This window comes from Anoplopoma fimbria, chromosome 14 (assembly GCF_027596085.1).
Source record: "Anoplopoma fimbria isolate UVic2021 breed Golden Eagle Sablefish chromosome 14, Afim_UVic_2022, whole genome shotgun sequence".
Classification (NCBI taxonomy): Eukaryota; Metazoa; Chordata; class Actinopteri; order Perciformes; family Anoplopomatidae; genus Anoplopoma; species Anoplopoma fimbria.
Genome location: NC_072462.1, coordinates 22,259,017 through 22,275,893, shown reverse-complemented (window position 1 = coordinate 22,275,893; position 16,877 = coordinate 22,259,017). Strand labels below are relative to the sequence as shown.

Here is a 16,877-nt window from a genome sequence, read left to right as displayed (position 1 = left end):
ATTGGCTCTATCAGCTTAACACGAGAGGCATGTCATTCCTAAGATCTTGCTTAATTGAGAAAGACCAAAATTTTAAAAAAAGTACATTTGAGACGGGTACACTGAGGCAAGACTCTTCAGTGTTTTGGTTCTGCAAAATACCCTTGAAATGCATTGATAAACAAAAAAAAACCAAGTGATTTTCTGTTTATCCCAACGTAGCGCTGTGGGTCAGGATTATGATTGGCATTTTAGAAATCCCTTCAGCTATAAAGAACATAATATAACCAAGTGTGTACTCCACCCACTGTGTTCCAAAACATGAAGCTATTAGACAAGAGAACAGCATGTTTCAAGCTCTTACTCATGATGCAATCCACTACATTTACAACGAGGCATTGTTTCATCAGGTTTCTATTTTTTTTGCTGGTTAGCAAACTCAGCGTTGCAAAATATGGCTTACTGCTGTCAGACCACACACACACACACACACACACACACACACACACACACACACTCAAAAGACTGAAAGGACTGAAAGGCAAAATCACTGTTGCCATAGAAACTAAGCACCTGCATGGAATCGGGATCTTGTTCCCCCTCTCAGCACTGTAGACGCCTCTAATTCAACGCACTCTGCTTTAAAAGAAGCACAGTGAAGCGGGGACTGGACGCAAGAGTCCGGCACAACAGCACTTTGACATCGGCCTGAAAGATTTGTCTTCTCCTCCCGAGATGCTAAAATTAGAGATGCCGTCTGTCTGCATGCGCACAGATGACTGTAGGGAGATTAATGAGCTGTCTGCTTTATACATGGATGGAATTTTCACCCATTTTTTCTTTAAAGAAAAAAAGGGTAGCTGATTCAAATCTGCTGTTGTCTAGACTCAGGGCCTTACGTCTGCTCCCAACTAGCCCTCCTCAGGCATTACCAAGCTGCTTTGCAAAAAATCCAAACTGAAGAGATTAAAAAAAACCTGCAAAAGTGAGGTTTGCCTGAGACGGGTTAGAGAACCCTCCTGCTTCTAAATTTCTGCCGAAATGAAGCACAGGTGTTCTTAGAATAAGAAAATGAATGTTTGGATAAATAAGCTAAGGTTGCGAAAATGCTGCATTTGTCTAGAAATGACTGTGCCTCCCTTCCTCCCCCCACCCCATTTCTCTTCATCTCTGCAGCAGTACCCACCCACTGACATCACGGGCCAACTCAACTTGTCTGACCCGTCTGTCAGTACTGTGGTATAAGAGAGAAGGAGGCACCGAGGGTTCGCTCCCCGGGGAGAGAGGAAACGAGACGAGGAAAGGAGGAAGTGGACGTGGAGAGGAAGGGAGAACCCATCTCCTCGTTCCCTTCGCCGTGGAAGCCTGAAGCTTTCATTTCACCGCCGGATGACGGCGCTTTGAGAGGAAACTGCTTGCTGAAGAAGTTTCTGAAAACACTGAACTTGCACCTTTTTTTGAAAGTCGGGGTTACCTGGCCGTAGATGTTTGTAGGGTCCCTGAGCATGCACAGAAGAACCCACCCGACTCACATATACAACCTTTTCCTTCTGTATATTATTAGCAAACTTATTTAACCTTGTTTTTTGTCCTTTTACTCACAGAAGTTTACTTAATGTTTGATGTTTACTACTTTCAAATTTCCTGACCAGCTGTATAAATTTAGCAAGCCAGGTTTAATTTAGTTACGTTTACGGATTAACCAGTTTTGGTGCAAGTACTGTACTAAACATATCACTTATTAGGGCTTAGAAACCATAGTGATATCTAGTTTTTCTCAACAACATATACTGCAATACAAGACGTACTGTAAGCTTCAGTGGATATCGAGTAGTTTTTAAGGGAAACAACCTGTTTATAGCTACATTTTAAAAGGTTTTTAGAAGATGTTTCTTTCATTGAGAAGCACTTATAATGGCATTGATGATGAGGATATGACTAATCTCGTCTACCAGTGAAGATAATGGAAGCATGTGTGTGCTTGTATGTGAATAAGAGCTTTATGTATCTGAATGATATAATAGATAACAGTTATTTTGAAGGCTATATACCAGATTCTGCAGTTGTTTAAATTGTATCTCATTCCCTTTCATTTTGTAACAATCTGCTTAATGCAAATGTTTTTTTGTTTTTTTATTTCTAGTAAGAACTCAGTTTCCCAAAGAAAATCTGTTAAGCTTTACAGCTATTTCTATAAGCAGGTGAATATATGAAATCACAAAGTAAGGCTGGTGTTTTTATGTCCACACATGGACGAGACGCTCATCCGTCAGCCATGTTGTTTTTGGGGACGCCTTCTCTCTTCCTCTCTCCTGCCGCAGCAGTCTTTCTCATTTCCAGTCTCCAAGGGGGTTGCATCAAAGGGCCAAGTTTTTCGCTGAACCAGCACTCGACCTTTCGCGCAAAACCTTGTCCCATGCGTAGCGCTGGTGAGCTTTTACACGAAGGAGCCCGAGTGACTTGAAAGCGTGGCCCAGCTCTCGAGCTTGTGTGCCTGGTCTTGGTTAGGTGCAAAAACAGGCCTTTTCCCCGTCTTCTGGAGCTGAGAAACCACTGCTGTTTGTTCACATCGTGTCCGGTCTCTGGCACTGCATAGCACTTTATGCTGAGGCGTCTCCCAAACTGTAAAATAAAGATATTGAACCACCAAGAAACTAGAATAGAACCACTATAACATCAGTCTGATATAGTAATTTCTCCACTTTAACATGTTTTGATTTCACAAATCACCTTTTTATTTTTTACTTCATTTGAAAAACAGTACGTCTTTATGAGATAAATTATGACACTTTGAAACAACCACACAAACTGAATTTGTTTTCTCAATGTTAACCAAGAGTTTGCTTCTGATCCTGTCCTCATTCTGGCCTATGCATGCTTACGTGTTACAACAGTATCAGTGCTTTGGTTAACTTTTGGATGCGTGTCATTGCTGTGTACAGTCAGCTGAGCTGAATGAATTGAATTGTAAATTCTGGTCCAGTGTAGACGGGGTCGCGGAGATTGCACTGCTTGTGTTACGACTGCAACTGAGAATGTCTAGTTACACACACACACACAACACACACACACACACACACACACACACACACACACACACACACACACACACACACACACACACACACACACACACACACACACACACACACAAACAACAGTTGTGATACACATGCATGCACCAAAACACACTCAAACACAAAACCCCTTAAGGGAGGAATCACTTGTTTTTCTTACCTTTTCCAGGAAAGATCATTGAATCATTCTGTTTGTACAACTGTAAATAAAATATACTTGCATTGCCAAGTCTAACCAATCCTGTGATTTTATTGTTTTAGCCCTGCGACTCATTATGAATCTGGTTGATTTTTTATTAGTTAGTTAATTGTATAGTATATAAAATATATTACTTGTACAACCAAGAGTCCTAATCGTTGATATTAAATTTACAGTAATAAAAAAACAGGAAAGAATAAGGAGCATTTTTTTTTCTAGATAAAATCCTTAAATTATTCATTGATTATTAAAATTGTTGTTATTTATCTTCCTGACTAAAAGATTATTAAATTCATCATTTCAACACAAATGATGGAGTGGGTAAGTAACATCTTGTATAGCACCTCTGCAACTGCTATTTCAAGAATTTTAAGGACTTTACAGTTACAGACAAAATAATGTGTAAGAACACACTGTACCTAAAAGAATGATGCATATCAAAAAACATTTAGTCAGTGTAATGTCTTGCTTTGATTTGTTGGTCTGCCTTTAGGCTGTATGGCCCTGCGCTTACCAACCTTTCATATACTGTAAACCTGTGAGCTGCATTTTTCGACAAACAAGCTCAAACAAGCTGAGAGTCTGTCACCAGCAGGAAGCAACAAAGAGATAACCCCAGTGGCTTGTGACAATGGTTGAGCAACGTGGGCTGGATATTTCCCTCAGGAGTGGATAGACTCTAAATAGAGCTTAAATCAGACTGGATTCCTTAAGTGGATACAAAAACACGTCTCCAGTGGAATGATTATGTGTCCGGTGAACGTGTATGAAGGCCAATTTTTACAAATATGTTACCCATAATTTTAAGCTACTAGAGCTTTAATAATGTGTTTCTGTGGGATTGTTTATGGAGTGTCTGACGCTTTAAATGACCTGAGGAAAAAAACCCTAATGCATCCTAAAATGAAAAGGGTGAGCATGCAGTCAAAGAACCCGGTTTTATTATAGCAGAAATGAATATGTGCAGGAGATATTTGAATTTCATAACATTCCTATTAGGCCTCAGCTGCTCTTTGTGTTTACTGCTTATTAGCAAATGTTAGCGTGCTAACATGCAAAACTAAAATGGTGAGCATGGTGCACACTTCTTGCTTAACATCAGCATAGTAACACTGTCCCTGTGCATGTTAGCATCCTGACATTAGCATTTAGCTCAAAGCATTGCTTACGTAAGCCCTCTGCACAGCCTCACAGTACTGCTAACGTGGCCAATTTTTAGTCTTGTTAGCCGAGACATTTTAATGTTCCTTGCACATATCTTAGGCTACCATGTTATGTAAAAGCCAACTGACAAGTATGATGAATCAAAAGGTTTTCCTCCGAACCTCCAAAATGTCATGTTGCATCCGCAGACAGGATGGGAGGTGCTGCGGGTTGTTGATCTAAAATGGACGGACAGGAATTTTTAGGCTGATTCAGAAACTGTATTTTTTAAAACAGCCCTCACATCTAAAGGTTAATAGCATGACTCTTTCATTAGTCTTTATAATACCAGTGTTATCGTGGGTTCATAAGGACACAGTCACTGTCACAATCTGTATAATCTTTAATTAAAAGTGTCCTCATTAATTAGATCATGGCTGTCATTTTTAATTAATGACATATCTTGTAGAAGCAGAGGTGGGTAGCAGGAACTTGTCAGGTGAGACATTTGTTCTGGTCCGTTGACTTTCTGCCCTGATCACAACCGACATTTTGTCACACTCTGTCAGAGAGATTGATGTGACTCTGAGTGCTGAGTGATTGGTTCTTTTGACCTGGTTGTAAGTACTGGTATGAACCCTCTGCCTGGGCAGCAAGGCTCAAAACCACAAACTGCTCAGGCAGCCCGCTTGCTCTAACATCTTTCAATACATGATAATTGTTGATCCTGTCTTTGCAAGTGTGTATTGAAGCCTGTTTGTGAACAAAAAGGAATTTAATTAAAGTTACTGTGAGGAACTGGATATGAAACAGTCTCAAATGAATGATGCCTTTATATGAACTACAGAAGTAAACGAGACCATCAGTAAGAAGATTGGTTACATCCACATAATTATTCTTTATGGTTGTAATCAGTGCCATCGGGTTGGATTCTGTGCATAATCAGAATAAATCATGCCGGTTCACAAGTAACTCCCTCAGCTCAGACTCCAACAGGGCCTTCAGCAACGCCAAGCCCACCATAGACAGACTAAGATCAGGCTTCTCTTCAGACTTTGACCTGCAGACGGAGGCTCAGGTTGAATGAGGAGAGCCCAGCGCTCGGCAACAGTGTCTCCTCCACCGGCCAGGAGCAGAGCTTTGCCGCACTGCTGGGTTTCTGCTGGGAGCCAACACCACGCTAATGGAGACCCAGGCAGTATTGCTGGGCTGCTGGAGAGAAGGCAGGCATGGGAGAACCAGAGCCAGGACTACGTGTAGCAGACTGTCAGACCCCATACAAAATGAAAGTTCCTTGTAGTAACATTAGGTAACTACTCATTAAACTAACTAACTAGTTACTAATTAAATGAATCGATTTCGAGGTTGGGTCACTATGTCAATTTGGTTTCAAAGCCCAGTGCTTGAGGGGCTTGAGCAGAGACATCCTCCCCCATCTATTTCATCCTCGCCTCCAAAGTCTCAAAGGTCAACTTGTCGAGTTAGCCGGTGTTGAGCTTTTGCGAGAGCTGCTGTCGAGCTCCCGTTTGTCATGACCTTTTGGTTGTGGGACCACATTAGTGCTAGTGGAGCTGAAATGTTTTTTTCTTTCCTGTATACTGTTGTGCACTTTAATCATGTGTACACTCAAGTTTTAAAAAAAGAAAAGAAGGCAAATTGCCTCTAATGCAAACCAATGTGTGACGTCCGAACCTTAGTACTTTCATCTTTATACAGAATCTGTGGTTGTAGATATATTGTCTTCTGTATCTTCTAAAGGGATTTGTTGTGGATTTTAAAATATATATATATAATATATATATATATATATATAGATAGATAGATAGATAGATAGATAGATAGATAGATAGATAGATAGATAGATAGATAGATAGATAGATAGATAGATAATATTTACATCTCAGTGCTTCCAGAAGATAGACCTATATAAACTCAGATATTATATTGATCACTTTATTGACAGTATATATATCTAGCATATTGCAGAGGATACAACAATGAAAACGAGTGCCTTGAAGAATGACTCAAGATACAATAGTCAGAAGCTCCTTGAAAATAACTCATTATACATTCTGCTAAATTTAGACACTGTCTGAATCTGAGTAGGATCTCAGCAAAAATAGACTTTAAAAAAAAAATAAAAAAAAATAGTACACGCTCAAAGAAAGTATATGCCTCCAGTGAAAACTTCATGTTGTACCAGGGCATTCAAATGACTGAGAAATTTGCAAGTCAAGCTGCACCATTCACATGTAAATCTGGACTAAAACAACAACAACAAGTAGCTCTGCAGCACTTCAGACAACCTGGACCTCTGCCAGCAGAAGACACTCCCTTTTTCTCATTAATGACTGAATAAATATGAATCAGGTCGTTTTCCTCTCTCTCTCTCTCTCTCTCTCTCTCTCTGAAATAAAGAAGGAAGTGATCAGACTGACACCCTGTAGCTCCAGCCCAAGTGAATGTGAATGAGCAGTGAGCAGGGAGCATACAACACATTCCTCCCTCCATGGCACCGGTAGCCCTGGTGCTGCTTCCATTCACCGGCCGAGGAGGAGACGGGTTCGAGTCCCCAGAGGAGGACTTGGCTGCTCTGGGAACATAAATTCAGATAATATTTTTTTTGCAATCTCAAGTGAAATGTAAAACAGGAGGCAGGCAGTAAATGTGGGAAGCCACCAGCCATATCTCTCCAGCTTGGCCACTTTTAAATCGACGCTCAAATTCCCATCATGGACCAGCGCTGCTCTCAGCCGGTCGTCCCCATCCTCCTGATGGGGTTTGGACTTGTTGCCATCCTGCTCCTGACCATCCCCATCCAGGACGTTCGGGAGGCGCCGGGGTTTATGGTAAGGTCGGTTCCGTTGGGTGTATTTTGGGATCAGTTTGTCAGCACCTATAGTGCGTCTGGATAGAGTAACCAAAGCTGTGCTGGGCAGGGTGAGGACAGGGAGCCTTAAAGGTTAGGCTCACAAAAACATCTGTGGCACTAGAGGATTCTGTTACATTAGGAGCCTACTTAGATGTTGTTTAGCATACTTCTATTTGATTTTTCCCTCTTAAGTTTGCATATTGCATCCTTTCTTATCTTAGGAATCATGAGTTTGTTTAATATGCTCTGATCAGCTGTGAAAGCCTAAGTGTATGGAAGTTCAGGTGCAACAAAATAAAATAGCCAAAGTCAGGTTGAAAATTGTATCTCTGAACTTCTCTGAATTTAATAAGTCAAGGTCTGATTTAGTATCATTTATGTCCTGCACTTAACACACTCACTGTGGATCGCTTGTATTAAATGCTACAGTTTAACTAAAATCTTAGTTTAACTGGACGGGTTTAGGCTGTTAAACACGATATCATGTCTTCGGAATCACCTAAACATATTTGACAGAGACTGTTTAAAAACTTTGATGATACTTCAGATGTTTCTGGGTTCCAGAACGCCTCGTAAATTTCCTCTTCGTGGTCTTCTGGGTGACTAAATGTGCGTGCACAAATCTCTAAATCGTGCACACTAATTACATTTTTTTGACACCTCCTGGGGGCTATGTTATAAATTTAACATTTTAATATTGTGGGCACCACAATATCTGCCCTGTAAGCACAAATTTCACAATTTGCAGGTCAAAAGGCCTCTAGACCTGAGACCGTATGATCAGTGTCTCTTGGATACACAACTTATTTTTCACTTTCCTTGACATTGCTAGATGATGGCAGTTATCTGAGTCTTCAGAGTGGACCTCATGGCTGAGAAACGGATAAACTCAATGGGACATTGTAATAATATAATTAATATTAAAGACTTTACCTATGGAGCGACCTGCTGATTTAAGTGACTGCTTTACATTCGGAGTGGAAAACAAGGTTTAATGGGTTTGGCATTCAGAGCAGGATTGCTGCACACGTCAACTCCAGCTTTTGTTGCCTCTGCTCCAGTGATTTTTGTGTTAAATATCCCATGGTTCCTTTTTTTAGAATCATGAAGCCGCCCTTTCACTCAGTATCAATGTGGCCGACCGGTCACGAAAGGGTTTTTCTTCCATTTTGCAAGGAGAGAAGTCTAACAGTTCCCATAGTTCATCAAATGAAAGGACAGAACAGATCATCAGAGCTGCTCTGTGTTCTCTGTGTTTTTGGCAAGTGTTAGAGCGAGTCCTTACACCTCACTGCACAGCAATAATGAGAAAATATTATGAGGGATAACAAGCTTCGCTTCCACATGCTGTTCACCTGTTGTGTTTTTTTGCCAATGCGATGTGCAATGTGTGTATAATGTTTTTCTGCACATGGTTTTAGGTTTGTGATTGTGGTATTTTTCCTTTGCATCCTCAGTCACACACGTTCTTGCATGGCTGGAGTTCTAGACGTTACCTTTCATTAAAGCAAGTTGCTTAATATTCTACATGGCAGTGAAAGTGGAAGCAGTGTCTGGGCATCACAGTGAGTGGGCTATGGCATTTAAGGGGAGCATTATCCGCTTAACAACTGGCAAAGTCTGGGACTGTCTAAGTTCTTAAAGGAATACTACACCCCAAAAAGCAAAATATGTATATCAAGGACCCTCCTTGTGTTACCTTGAATCTGTGAACAAAACGTTGTTTTTCTCGCTTGCCTCCACGGTGAGCGAAGAATCAAAAAACGGAGAAAAGTGTGAGACTGTTTATTCAGAAGTTTTTCAGAAGCGGAAACTCGGTTCACGAGAACACCCTCACAAGTTTCAACTTGTTGTGAGTTTGCCCTGCAATATGAGTATGTTTTGTTTTGGCTAATCGCACAAAATTAAATATAAATGAATCTAGAGGCTTTTCCTGTAACACAAAGGTGGAGATGCGCAGTAATACAATGTGCTATAATCCTGTGTATTGATAGACAGAATGAAAAGGGACTGCAATCAGTTTCTGTCAATCAGAGATGTTTACTTGTGTTAAATATCAACCCCCGAGGGCAGCCTTTGAAGTTGGCGCCACCAGTTAACAGTGCAGCCAAACGCCTTCCACATGCCAAAATCCAGCACACAAAGCCTCCGTTGCTCTTCTGTCTTTTATAACTTCCCCTTTTCAAGGCTGTCAGCACAATTACCTCTCTCAATGTTTTTTTTTTTCTTCTGCTTGTTGCTCTCTGTAGTACGGGATTGTCTTGGATGCTGGATCTTCGCACACAGCTCTGTACATATACAAGTGGCCAGCAGACAAGCAAAATGGCACGGGCGTGGTCACCCAGCACAGCGAATGTCACGCGAAGGGTAAGTGTCAGAGCTCCCTCCACCAACAAACAACAAATGTTTTGCATATTAAAAACTCATTTAGCATATTTCAGCAAGAGTGTTTGGAACATGCAGAGTATACGTACGAACACCAAAGAAAAAAAAGATTTAAGCTACAGGAAAAATACGTTTTAGCGTTTTTCTTGCTGCACTAGCGTGAAATAAAAGGTGTGTATACCTAGCAATTTTGACAAATGTGAAAATGTGAGTGGTTGAAAGATAATATGCATACAAACTGACAGTAGAGATTAAGAAGAATAAGCCGTGGGAGTGGCTTGAAAAGTTTTTATGGATGTTATGATTAATATTATGCCTCACTCGCGTCAAGTGGAAGTTGTTAAGGTGTTCAACTTGTAAACACCGTTCACGTCAAAGATGCGTCATCTGAGTCGTGATTGGGGTGAGTTGTTATTCACCATGCACGTAATTTAAACCCTTACATGACCAGCTGAGCGATCATCTTATTTTGAAATGTCCAACGATTGCTTGCAAATTGAGGCTGCTGCTTTGCATCCCACATTAACTGCATACCTGCTGTGATTCAGGTGGCTGTAAGAGAGCAAGCTACAAACACATCACCCTTTCAAGCCTTTAGAGTGTGAACCTTTTATATTTTTAAAACTCAGATGTTTCTTGTGATATGCAAGAGTAGGTTGGAACTGAAAGAGTGCCAGCTGCTTCCTGTGAATGGCTGACATTATCACAGCTGAGCGTAGCAAGTGAAGAAACTCCTTGTCTGGGGCGATAGTGAATCAGGAATGAGTCAGAGTAGAGCTCTGTGCTTTGCCACCCCTGTCCCTGTTTATTTTGTTCCAATTAGTCATGAACATGGTGTAAAAATGCCACAGTCAGAAGTAAACTTTGATCCTTGGATGCATGTCTGAGAATGATGTGTATAAAATAAAATCAGACAATTTAAGGATACAAGATCCTTTAGAAATGATTTGTACCATCTGTAGTCCTCACAGTAACATTAAGGAATATCTGCTAAGTTTTATTGTTTTCAAAGTGGATTATCATGCACTCCTTTTTTCCAAGTAGCTGGGAAATCCTTTGGGTGTGATCAATTTCCACCATCACACATGTGCGTCACGGCAGCTCTCACAAGAACAAGATCCTACATGTCGATCTTGTAATCAGACGTTTCTTTTGTCCTTTTTTCTTCCCGTTGATGGCTGGATCAGGCGGAGGGATCTCCAGCTATGCGGGCCAACAGGGAGCAGCAGGGCAGAGCTTAGAGACATGTCTGGACCAGGCAGTGAAGGACATCCCCAAAGAACGACACAGGCTCACACCTGTGTACCTGGGAGCCACAGCTGGCATGAGGCTTCTGCAGTGAGTCAAACTGTCTGTCTGTGTGTGTGTGTGTGTGTGTGTGTGTGTGTGTGTGTGTGTGTGTGTGTGTGTGTGTGTGTGTGTGTGTGTGTGTGTGTGTGTGAGTGACGACACTGTCTCTGTGTTTATTTTGTTCTGTTTCTAAGTGACTTTGTTTTTCTTTCCCATTTTCCCATTGTAGTTCTTTGTATGTACCTTATGCAATATAAAACCTGTTGTGGACTAACAGGAATTATAACAACATGTGAACTTCTCTCGTCTTGTGTTACATAATTTGCATCCCGAGCTGCCTGTCTGTCATTTTTCTACAGACTATCCACATCTTCATCCTCGTCTAATTAGAAATCTGATAAACTGATAAACGGGTTGACTTCATGAAGCTTTGAGAGCACAAAGCAGGGTTTTTTGACAGAGCACTCAGACACTGTCAACATCCCTGCGTGTGAAATTTGACTTTTTGCAATTATGCAGCAATAAACAGCTGTCGGAGGTGGATATTTAAATCCTTTGCACAGTGCAAACTTAGAACATGGTCCAGGTCAAAAAGAAACATAAGAGAGCCCATGAATGAGAGTGAAGCATTTACACGTTGCCTCGTCTTTGTTTTTCACCCCACCTCTTTAGCTTCAAATTCAAAATGTTTTCTTATTTGCGGAATTTTTTCTCTTTGAGACTAACTCTGTCACGTTTCGTCTCGTCATCCCAAAAACACATGAATTTCTCCTCGGCCTGTGAGACAATATTGACTCCTTAACCAAGTTATTAAACAAAAATAATATAATGTTAATCACGCTGTCATATTGCTTGAAACCAATCCAATACAAGTTTGATTTAGTGCTGTGACATTGTTGGCACAGGTCTGTCTTGAGGCGTTTAGTGTAGTCTGGGTTGAAATAGCTGAAATCAGGCTGGATCATCTGGTCCTGCAGACAAACACATGTTACGAATTTCACTGTGGCATCTCCATTTAACTTTCAAAAAGTAAATCCTTAAGGTCTGGGTCAGCCTGGGGCAGCTAAATCGTTATAGCATCAGAGTCAGTGAAACCTGAAACATGGGTCAGTGAAACAGAGAGTTTTAAGCCAAGTTTGTGAAAACTCATTTTCAGCTGTAACTTTTAAAAGTTTAGTAAAAAAATATTCTTTGTTTCTTCCAACAAGCATCTCAAGCCCAGAGCTGTCAGCTCAGATTCTGCAGGAGGTGGGTCACAAAATCAAGTCCTACCCTTTCAGCTACCAGGGGGCGGCCATACTGAGCGGTCAACAGGAGGGGGCGTACGGCTGGGTCACTGTCAACTACCTCTTAGAGAACTTCATAAAGGTAACGTGTTTTTGGAGTCAGTAGGTTTCTTCTAACTCGAATGATGATTCATTCAGACATCAAGAACAGCAAGAATGGGGCTAAAAAAGCAGCATGCATTCAAATAATTCTGTTCAAATATTACATTTTTGCGCATTACCGTTGCAGAGGTTGTAGGACTGGATGTGTCTGTCTCTATATAGCATATTTAGTGGGTGACTGATGACACCTAGTGGCCTCTGAAACACTGAAGACCATTTATCACTATTCCCATTATCTTCTTCTATTCCCCTTTACCATTTCTCCACAGTATGGTTTCGTGGGGCGTTGGTTCAGCCCCGGCAGGCCCACAGTGGGAGCGCTTGATTTTGGCGGGGCGTCCACCCAGATAACATTTGCGACTCAGGAGGAAGTAGAGGACGAGAAGGACATGATAAAGCTGCACCTTTATGGCCAGGAGTACTCTCTGTACACACACAGCTTCCTGTGCTACGGGCAGGACCAGGTCCTCAAGAGACTGCTGGCTCACATAGTGAAGGTAGAGGAACAGGATACAATCACTAATACTGAAATGAAACACTTTGCCATCATTCCTATATACTGTGTAAAGATGTAGTCTTTAAGGACCCTTTTATAATGTTTATATTATAACACAGGAGACTTAGTGGACTTGTTTTCTCTTTTCAGGATCCAGATATTAACGTTAGTGTTTTCACTGTCTTTAGATCCAGACTAATCAGTACAATGCTAATAGATCACCCCAATTCCCACACATTGGCACTTAATCATATGTATTGTATAACACATTTTATATATAGTTTTTAAACATATGAAGGTTACTACTGTTCAATAAGTGTGAAACAAATAGCATAAAAATGGTGTGTGAAATTGGTATGAAGTTGCCATTATTAGGAGAGTTCGTTCAACAGTCCTACTGGAGTCTTGAGGCAGATACTGATGGCGATATCGACATTTAAGTGAATGAACTTGAAATTGGTTGGGTTGTAATTACTGTCTTAGGAAGACAATATTTCACATTTAATGGTATAGAAAAAATTGCATCATTTTACATGTGTATTGATAAAAATCTAATTCTAAAGGTATTTTAAATCAATTTGATCTCTGTATCTCTCTGTCTCTCTCAGTCTCAGGGTTACCCTGGGTCAATCACTCACCCCTGCTACCCTGCAGGCCACAATAGAACTTTGAAGTTGAACAGTATATTTAACTCTCCGTGTACTGCTAAGTACAAACCCAGCTCCTACGACTCCCAGGCTTCTCTGACAATACAAGGCAGCGGACACTATGAACACTGTCTGGGCAACGTGTCTGAGATCTTCTCCTTCGACAGCTGTCCGTTCTCCCGGTGCTCCTTTGATAGAGTCTTCCAGCCAAATGTCACAGGCAGCTTCATGGTAAGAAAGGCTGGAGGGGGCAGAGGACACAGAGGGGTTGTACACACCGGTAGCATTATACCTGGACAAAGAGGGGGGGGGCGTAACAAGTCTTTCTTGATTTAAAGTGGTGTAAGACAACTTTTAAAACAAATATTTACAGTTGGCATAATAATGTGAATTCATTCAAATCTGTGAATAAAGCTGAATCAAATTGTGATTTTTTTTATTTTTTATTATTATTTAAGAAATAAGAGCTCTAAAAAAAAGTTCTGAGGCAATGTTTACACAAAATTCATCCAAATTGCTCATTTTACAATTTTTTTTAACTGTTCTATATGTACAGATCATCAGTTGTTCTGTACTGTCTTTCTGTCTACCAGGCGTTCTCTGCTTTCTACTACATTCACTCCTTCCTGCAGCGTACCACCAGTATCAATGCGAGGACTCCTTCACAACTGGAGGAGGCATCCAGAACTGTGTGCAGGATGACTTTCAAAGAAGTAATGCTTTGATTAGTCTTTTTTGTCTCTGTGCATGTTCAGAGTTGTGTGGTTTACCACCAAATACCTGCAAAAACTATCAACATGTCCATCAGCCTGAGGTGTACGTTGTGTTTAATGCTAATTAGCAATAGTTGAATGTGATCTCATTAGCATTTAGCTCAAAGCAACACTGTAAGACAGTCTTGGTTTTTGTTCCAGATGTTGCTTCTTGCGCCGCTCCAAAGGTCTCGTCTGCAGGACTACTGTGCCATCTCTGCGTACGTTAAGATTCTCATGTTGAGAGGATACGGCTTCGATGAGACATCGTTCCCACGCATTTCCTTCCAGAAGAAGGTCATAACTTCATCATCATTTTACCATAATGCATGGTAAAAAAAAATCCATGCTCATTTGCAAAAAAAAAATAAACCCCCCATTTTCTGCTTTTGCTGATCCTGCAGGCAGGGGACGCCTCGGTGGGTTGGGCTCTGGGCTACATGCTGAGTTTGAGCAGTTTGCTGCCGGCAGAGACGGTGGGGCTGAGGAAGGCCCTGACCCCGGGAGCCTGGGGAACGCTCATCTGTCTCTTTGTCCTCCTGCTCGGGGCGGTCCTGGTGTTCATCTTGCTCCAAGCTTGGGGTGGAAAGAAGAAAGGAGGAAGTGAAAGCACCATCTAGATACTGTAACACCATGCAGTGCAGTCAGAGAGCAGTAAGATGGTAACGTGTTTTTGCTTGTGTTGTGTCTACTACAGAATTAAGTTTCTAAAATGAAACTGTGAGGTTTAAAGAGCTGAATGTGAGCTTTATTTAAAGGTCCAGTGTGTAGCAGTTCTAGGGATCTAGTCGCAGAAATGGAATATAATATACATAACTAAGTTTTCATTAGTGTATAATCAGCTGAAACTGAGAATCGTTGTTTTTTGAGCCCCACATATCTAAAAAAGGGAGCAGGTCCTATTCATTGAGCACGCCATGTTGCGGCGTCATGTTTCTACAGTAGCACAGAACGGACAAACCAAACAATGGCTCTAGCCTACAGCCTTGCATGTTTTTTATGTTACCTGAAGGCCACCATATTTCTCCAACATGCTTGGGAAGGGAGCAGTGAGTGGAGGAGTATTCAGTTGGTTGCAACCTGCAGCCTCACCACTAGATGCCACTAAATCGTACACACCGCTCCTTTAACGGTGTTTACATTACAATGGGTGACCAGTGCAGGAACTGTATCTCTTTTCTTACATGGTCTTTAAAACATGGAGACTGCACTGCTTATTCACTGATTGCAAAGGGTTTGACTACAGTTGTATAATTGCAATCACTTTATTTTGAGTAAATAAACATATCCATTTACTCTCTGTCTCCTCAAATTGTGGGACTGGATAAAAAAGACTCTAGCTTTAACTTCACAGTGCTTTTTATGTCATTTCAAATCCAATGTACTGGAGTACAGAGCCAACACAATGAAAACATGTCACTGACCGAATACTGTCTGACTGCGCTGTCGGTTTGAGAACATAGCACACTGGCACTACAGGGGAGGTCTGAATGTTATTTTTATTCTTGAAGAGTCCAACCAACTTTTGATTGTATGGAATGTAAAAAAAATCCAGATTTTTGTGACTGCACTTGGAGGCACTCTTGCAGTAAAATGAAGCAAACTGAAACCACTATTTCATTCATATATATATATTCAAAGATGTTTATCAAGCGGGCAGCCTTTATATAGCGTCTGCCCAGATTAACTTTTAATAAATCAAGCTAAGATTCAAATTTATTTGAATAGCATAATATCAACACATTTCAGACGGTATAAATATAGAAATAATGTAATGATAGAAAATAGCTCTTGAATCACTCACATATGTATTTAGTTTTCTTGATATCTATGACACAGTAGTTACTGATACGGTAAGTTCATACCACACTCATATTTACTCACAGACTTTAAGTTTAAGTTGTCTTTTTTCACAGTAACACATGTTTCAGTAATGAATTAATCACTTTATTTTAAAGAATAGTAGTGGTGATCAGTTTTAGTCGAAAGTGGTTGTTTTTGTATCTGACATGTGTGGTGTTTTTGTACTGCATTGTATTATATTTAAGGGACATATTTTTCACCATAAAACTAGAATGTAAGGACTGCTTTGTTGGATTGGATCACACATAACTTATACTGCATTTATTGTGCCGACCCCCTCTGCATTACATGCTGAGGTGAAACATGAAAGCAATTAAACCCTTAAAAAAAAGAATCATTATGAAGAAATGTATGCTGCAACACAAAGACATTCCGATATGTACTCAGGTGTGCTGGCATTAAAAGCTAATGGCAACTCTTGACATGCTTTAGCTGTGCTAAATCTACATTTTGGTTGCAGCAATTCAGTGTCTCTGTGCCTTTTTCAAGAGCTTCCCAGATAGCCCCTGCATGTTGAATTTTTATGTATATTGTAGCATCTTTCAAATTATTCTTGTGGCATTAAATGCTTTTTGCTAAAAGAAACAATTGGAAAATCCTGGTGAAAATTGGTGCAGTGTACATTTAATCAAGTGTGGAAATACATTTTTTTTTACAATTTTACACCTTACCAACATTTTCACTAGAATTAGCCATTTTAATTGATTAATTCATATACTAGTCATTGTAAATTTTGTATGATTTTATCATGTCGTTTCATTGCTCTCTGTGTGGTCACGTTGTGTG

The 16,877-nt window shown here is 40.6% G+C and overlaps 2 protein-coding genes across 4 annotated transcripts in view; both read left to right on the top strand.

Moving 5' to 3' along the window:
* Window positions 1-1,224, top strand: part of grin1a (glutamate receptor, ionotropic, N-methyl D-aspartate 1a) — a 32,090-nt gene extending 30,866 nt beyond the window's left edge. For all 3 annotated transcript variants that reach the window (XM_054612532.1, XM_054612531.1, XM_054612530.1), the window contains one exon: window positions 1,156-1,224. In XM_054612532.1, the coding sequence (XP_054468507.1) occupies window positions 1,156-1,224 (69 nt within the window). The remainder of the gene's footprint in view (window positions 1-1,155) is intronic.
* A 5,906-nt stretch (window positions 1,225-7,130) lies between these two features.
* On the top strand, window positions 7,131-16,877 carry entpd2b (ectonucleoside triphosphate diphosphohydrolase 2b). The gene is made up of 9 exons (XM_054612747.1): window positions 7,131-7,247; window positions 9,520-9,637; window positions 10,843-10,993; window positions 12,154-12,313; window positions 12,603-12,830; window positions 13,438-13,707; window positions 14,070-14,189; window positions 14,391-14,525; window positions 14,633-16,877. The coding sequence occupies exons 1-9, from the start codon at window positions 7,131-7,133 to the stop codon at window positions 14,846-14,848; spliced, it is 1,515 nt and encodes a 504-aa protein (XP_054468722.1). The 3' UTR covers window positions 14,849-16,877.

What these genes read in the sequence shown, in the direction of transcription:
- entpd2b (XM_054612747.1), top strand. Translation starts at nt 7,131, where the DNA reads ATGGACCAGCGCTGCTCTCAGCCGGTCGTCCCCATCCTCCTGATGGGG. An exon ending in CAGCGAATGTCACGCGAAGG is followed by an intron (nt 9,638 to 10,842) that starts GTAAGTGTCAGA and finishes TGGCTGGATCAG; the next exon opens with GCGGAGGGATCTCCAGCTAT. An exon ending in GCAGGATGACTTTCAAAGAA is followed by an intron (nt 14,190 to 14,390) that starts GTAATGCTTTGA and finishes TTTTTGTTCCAG; the next exon opens with ATGTTGCTTCTTGCGCCGCT.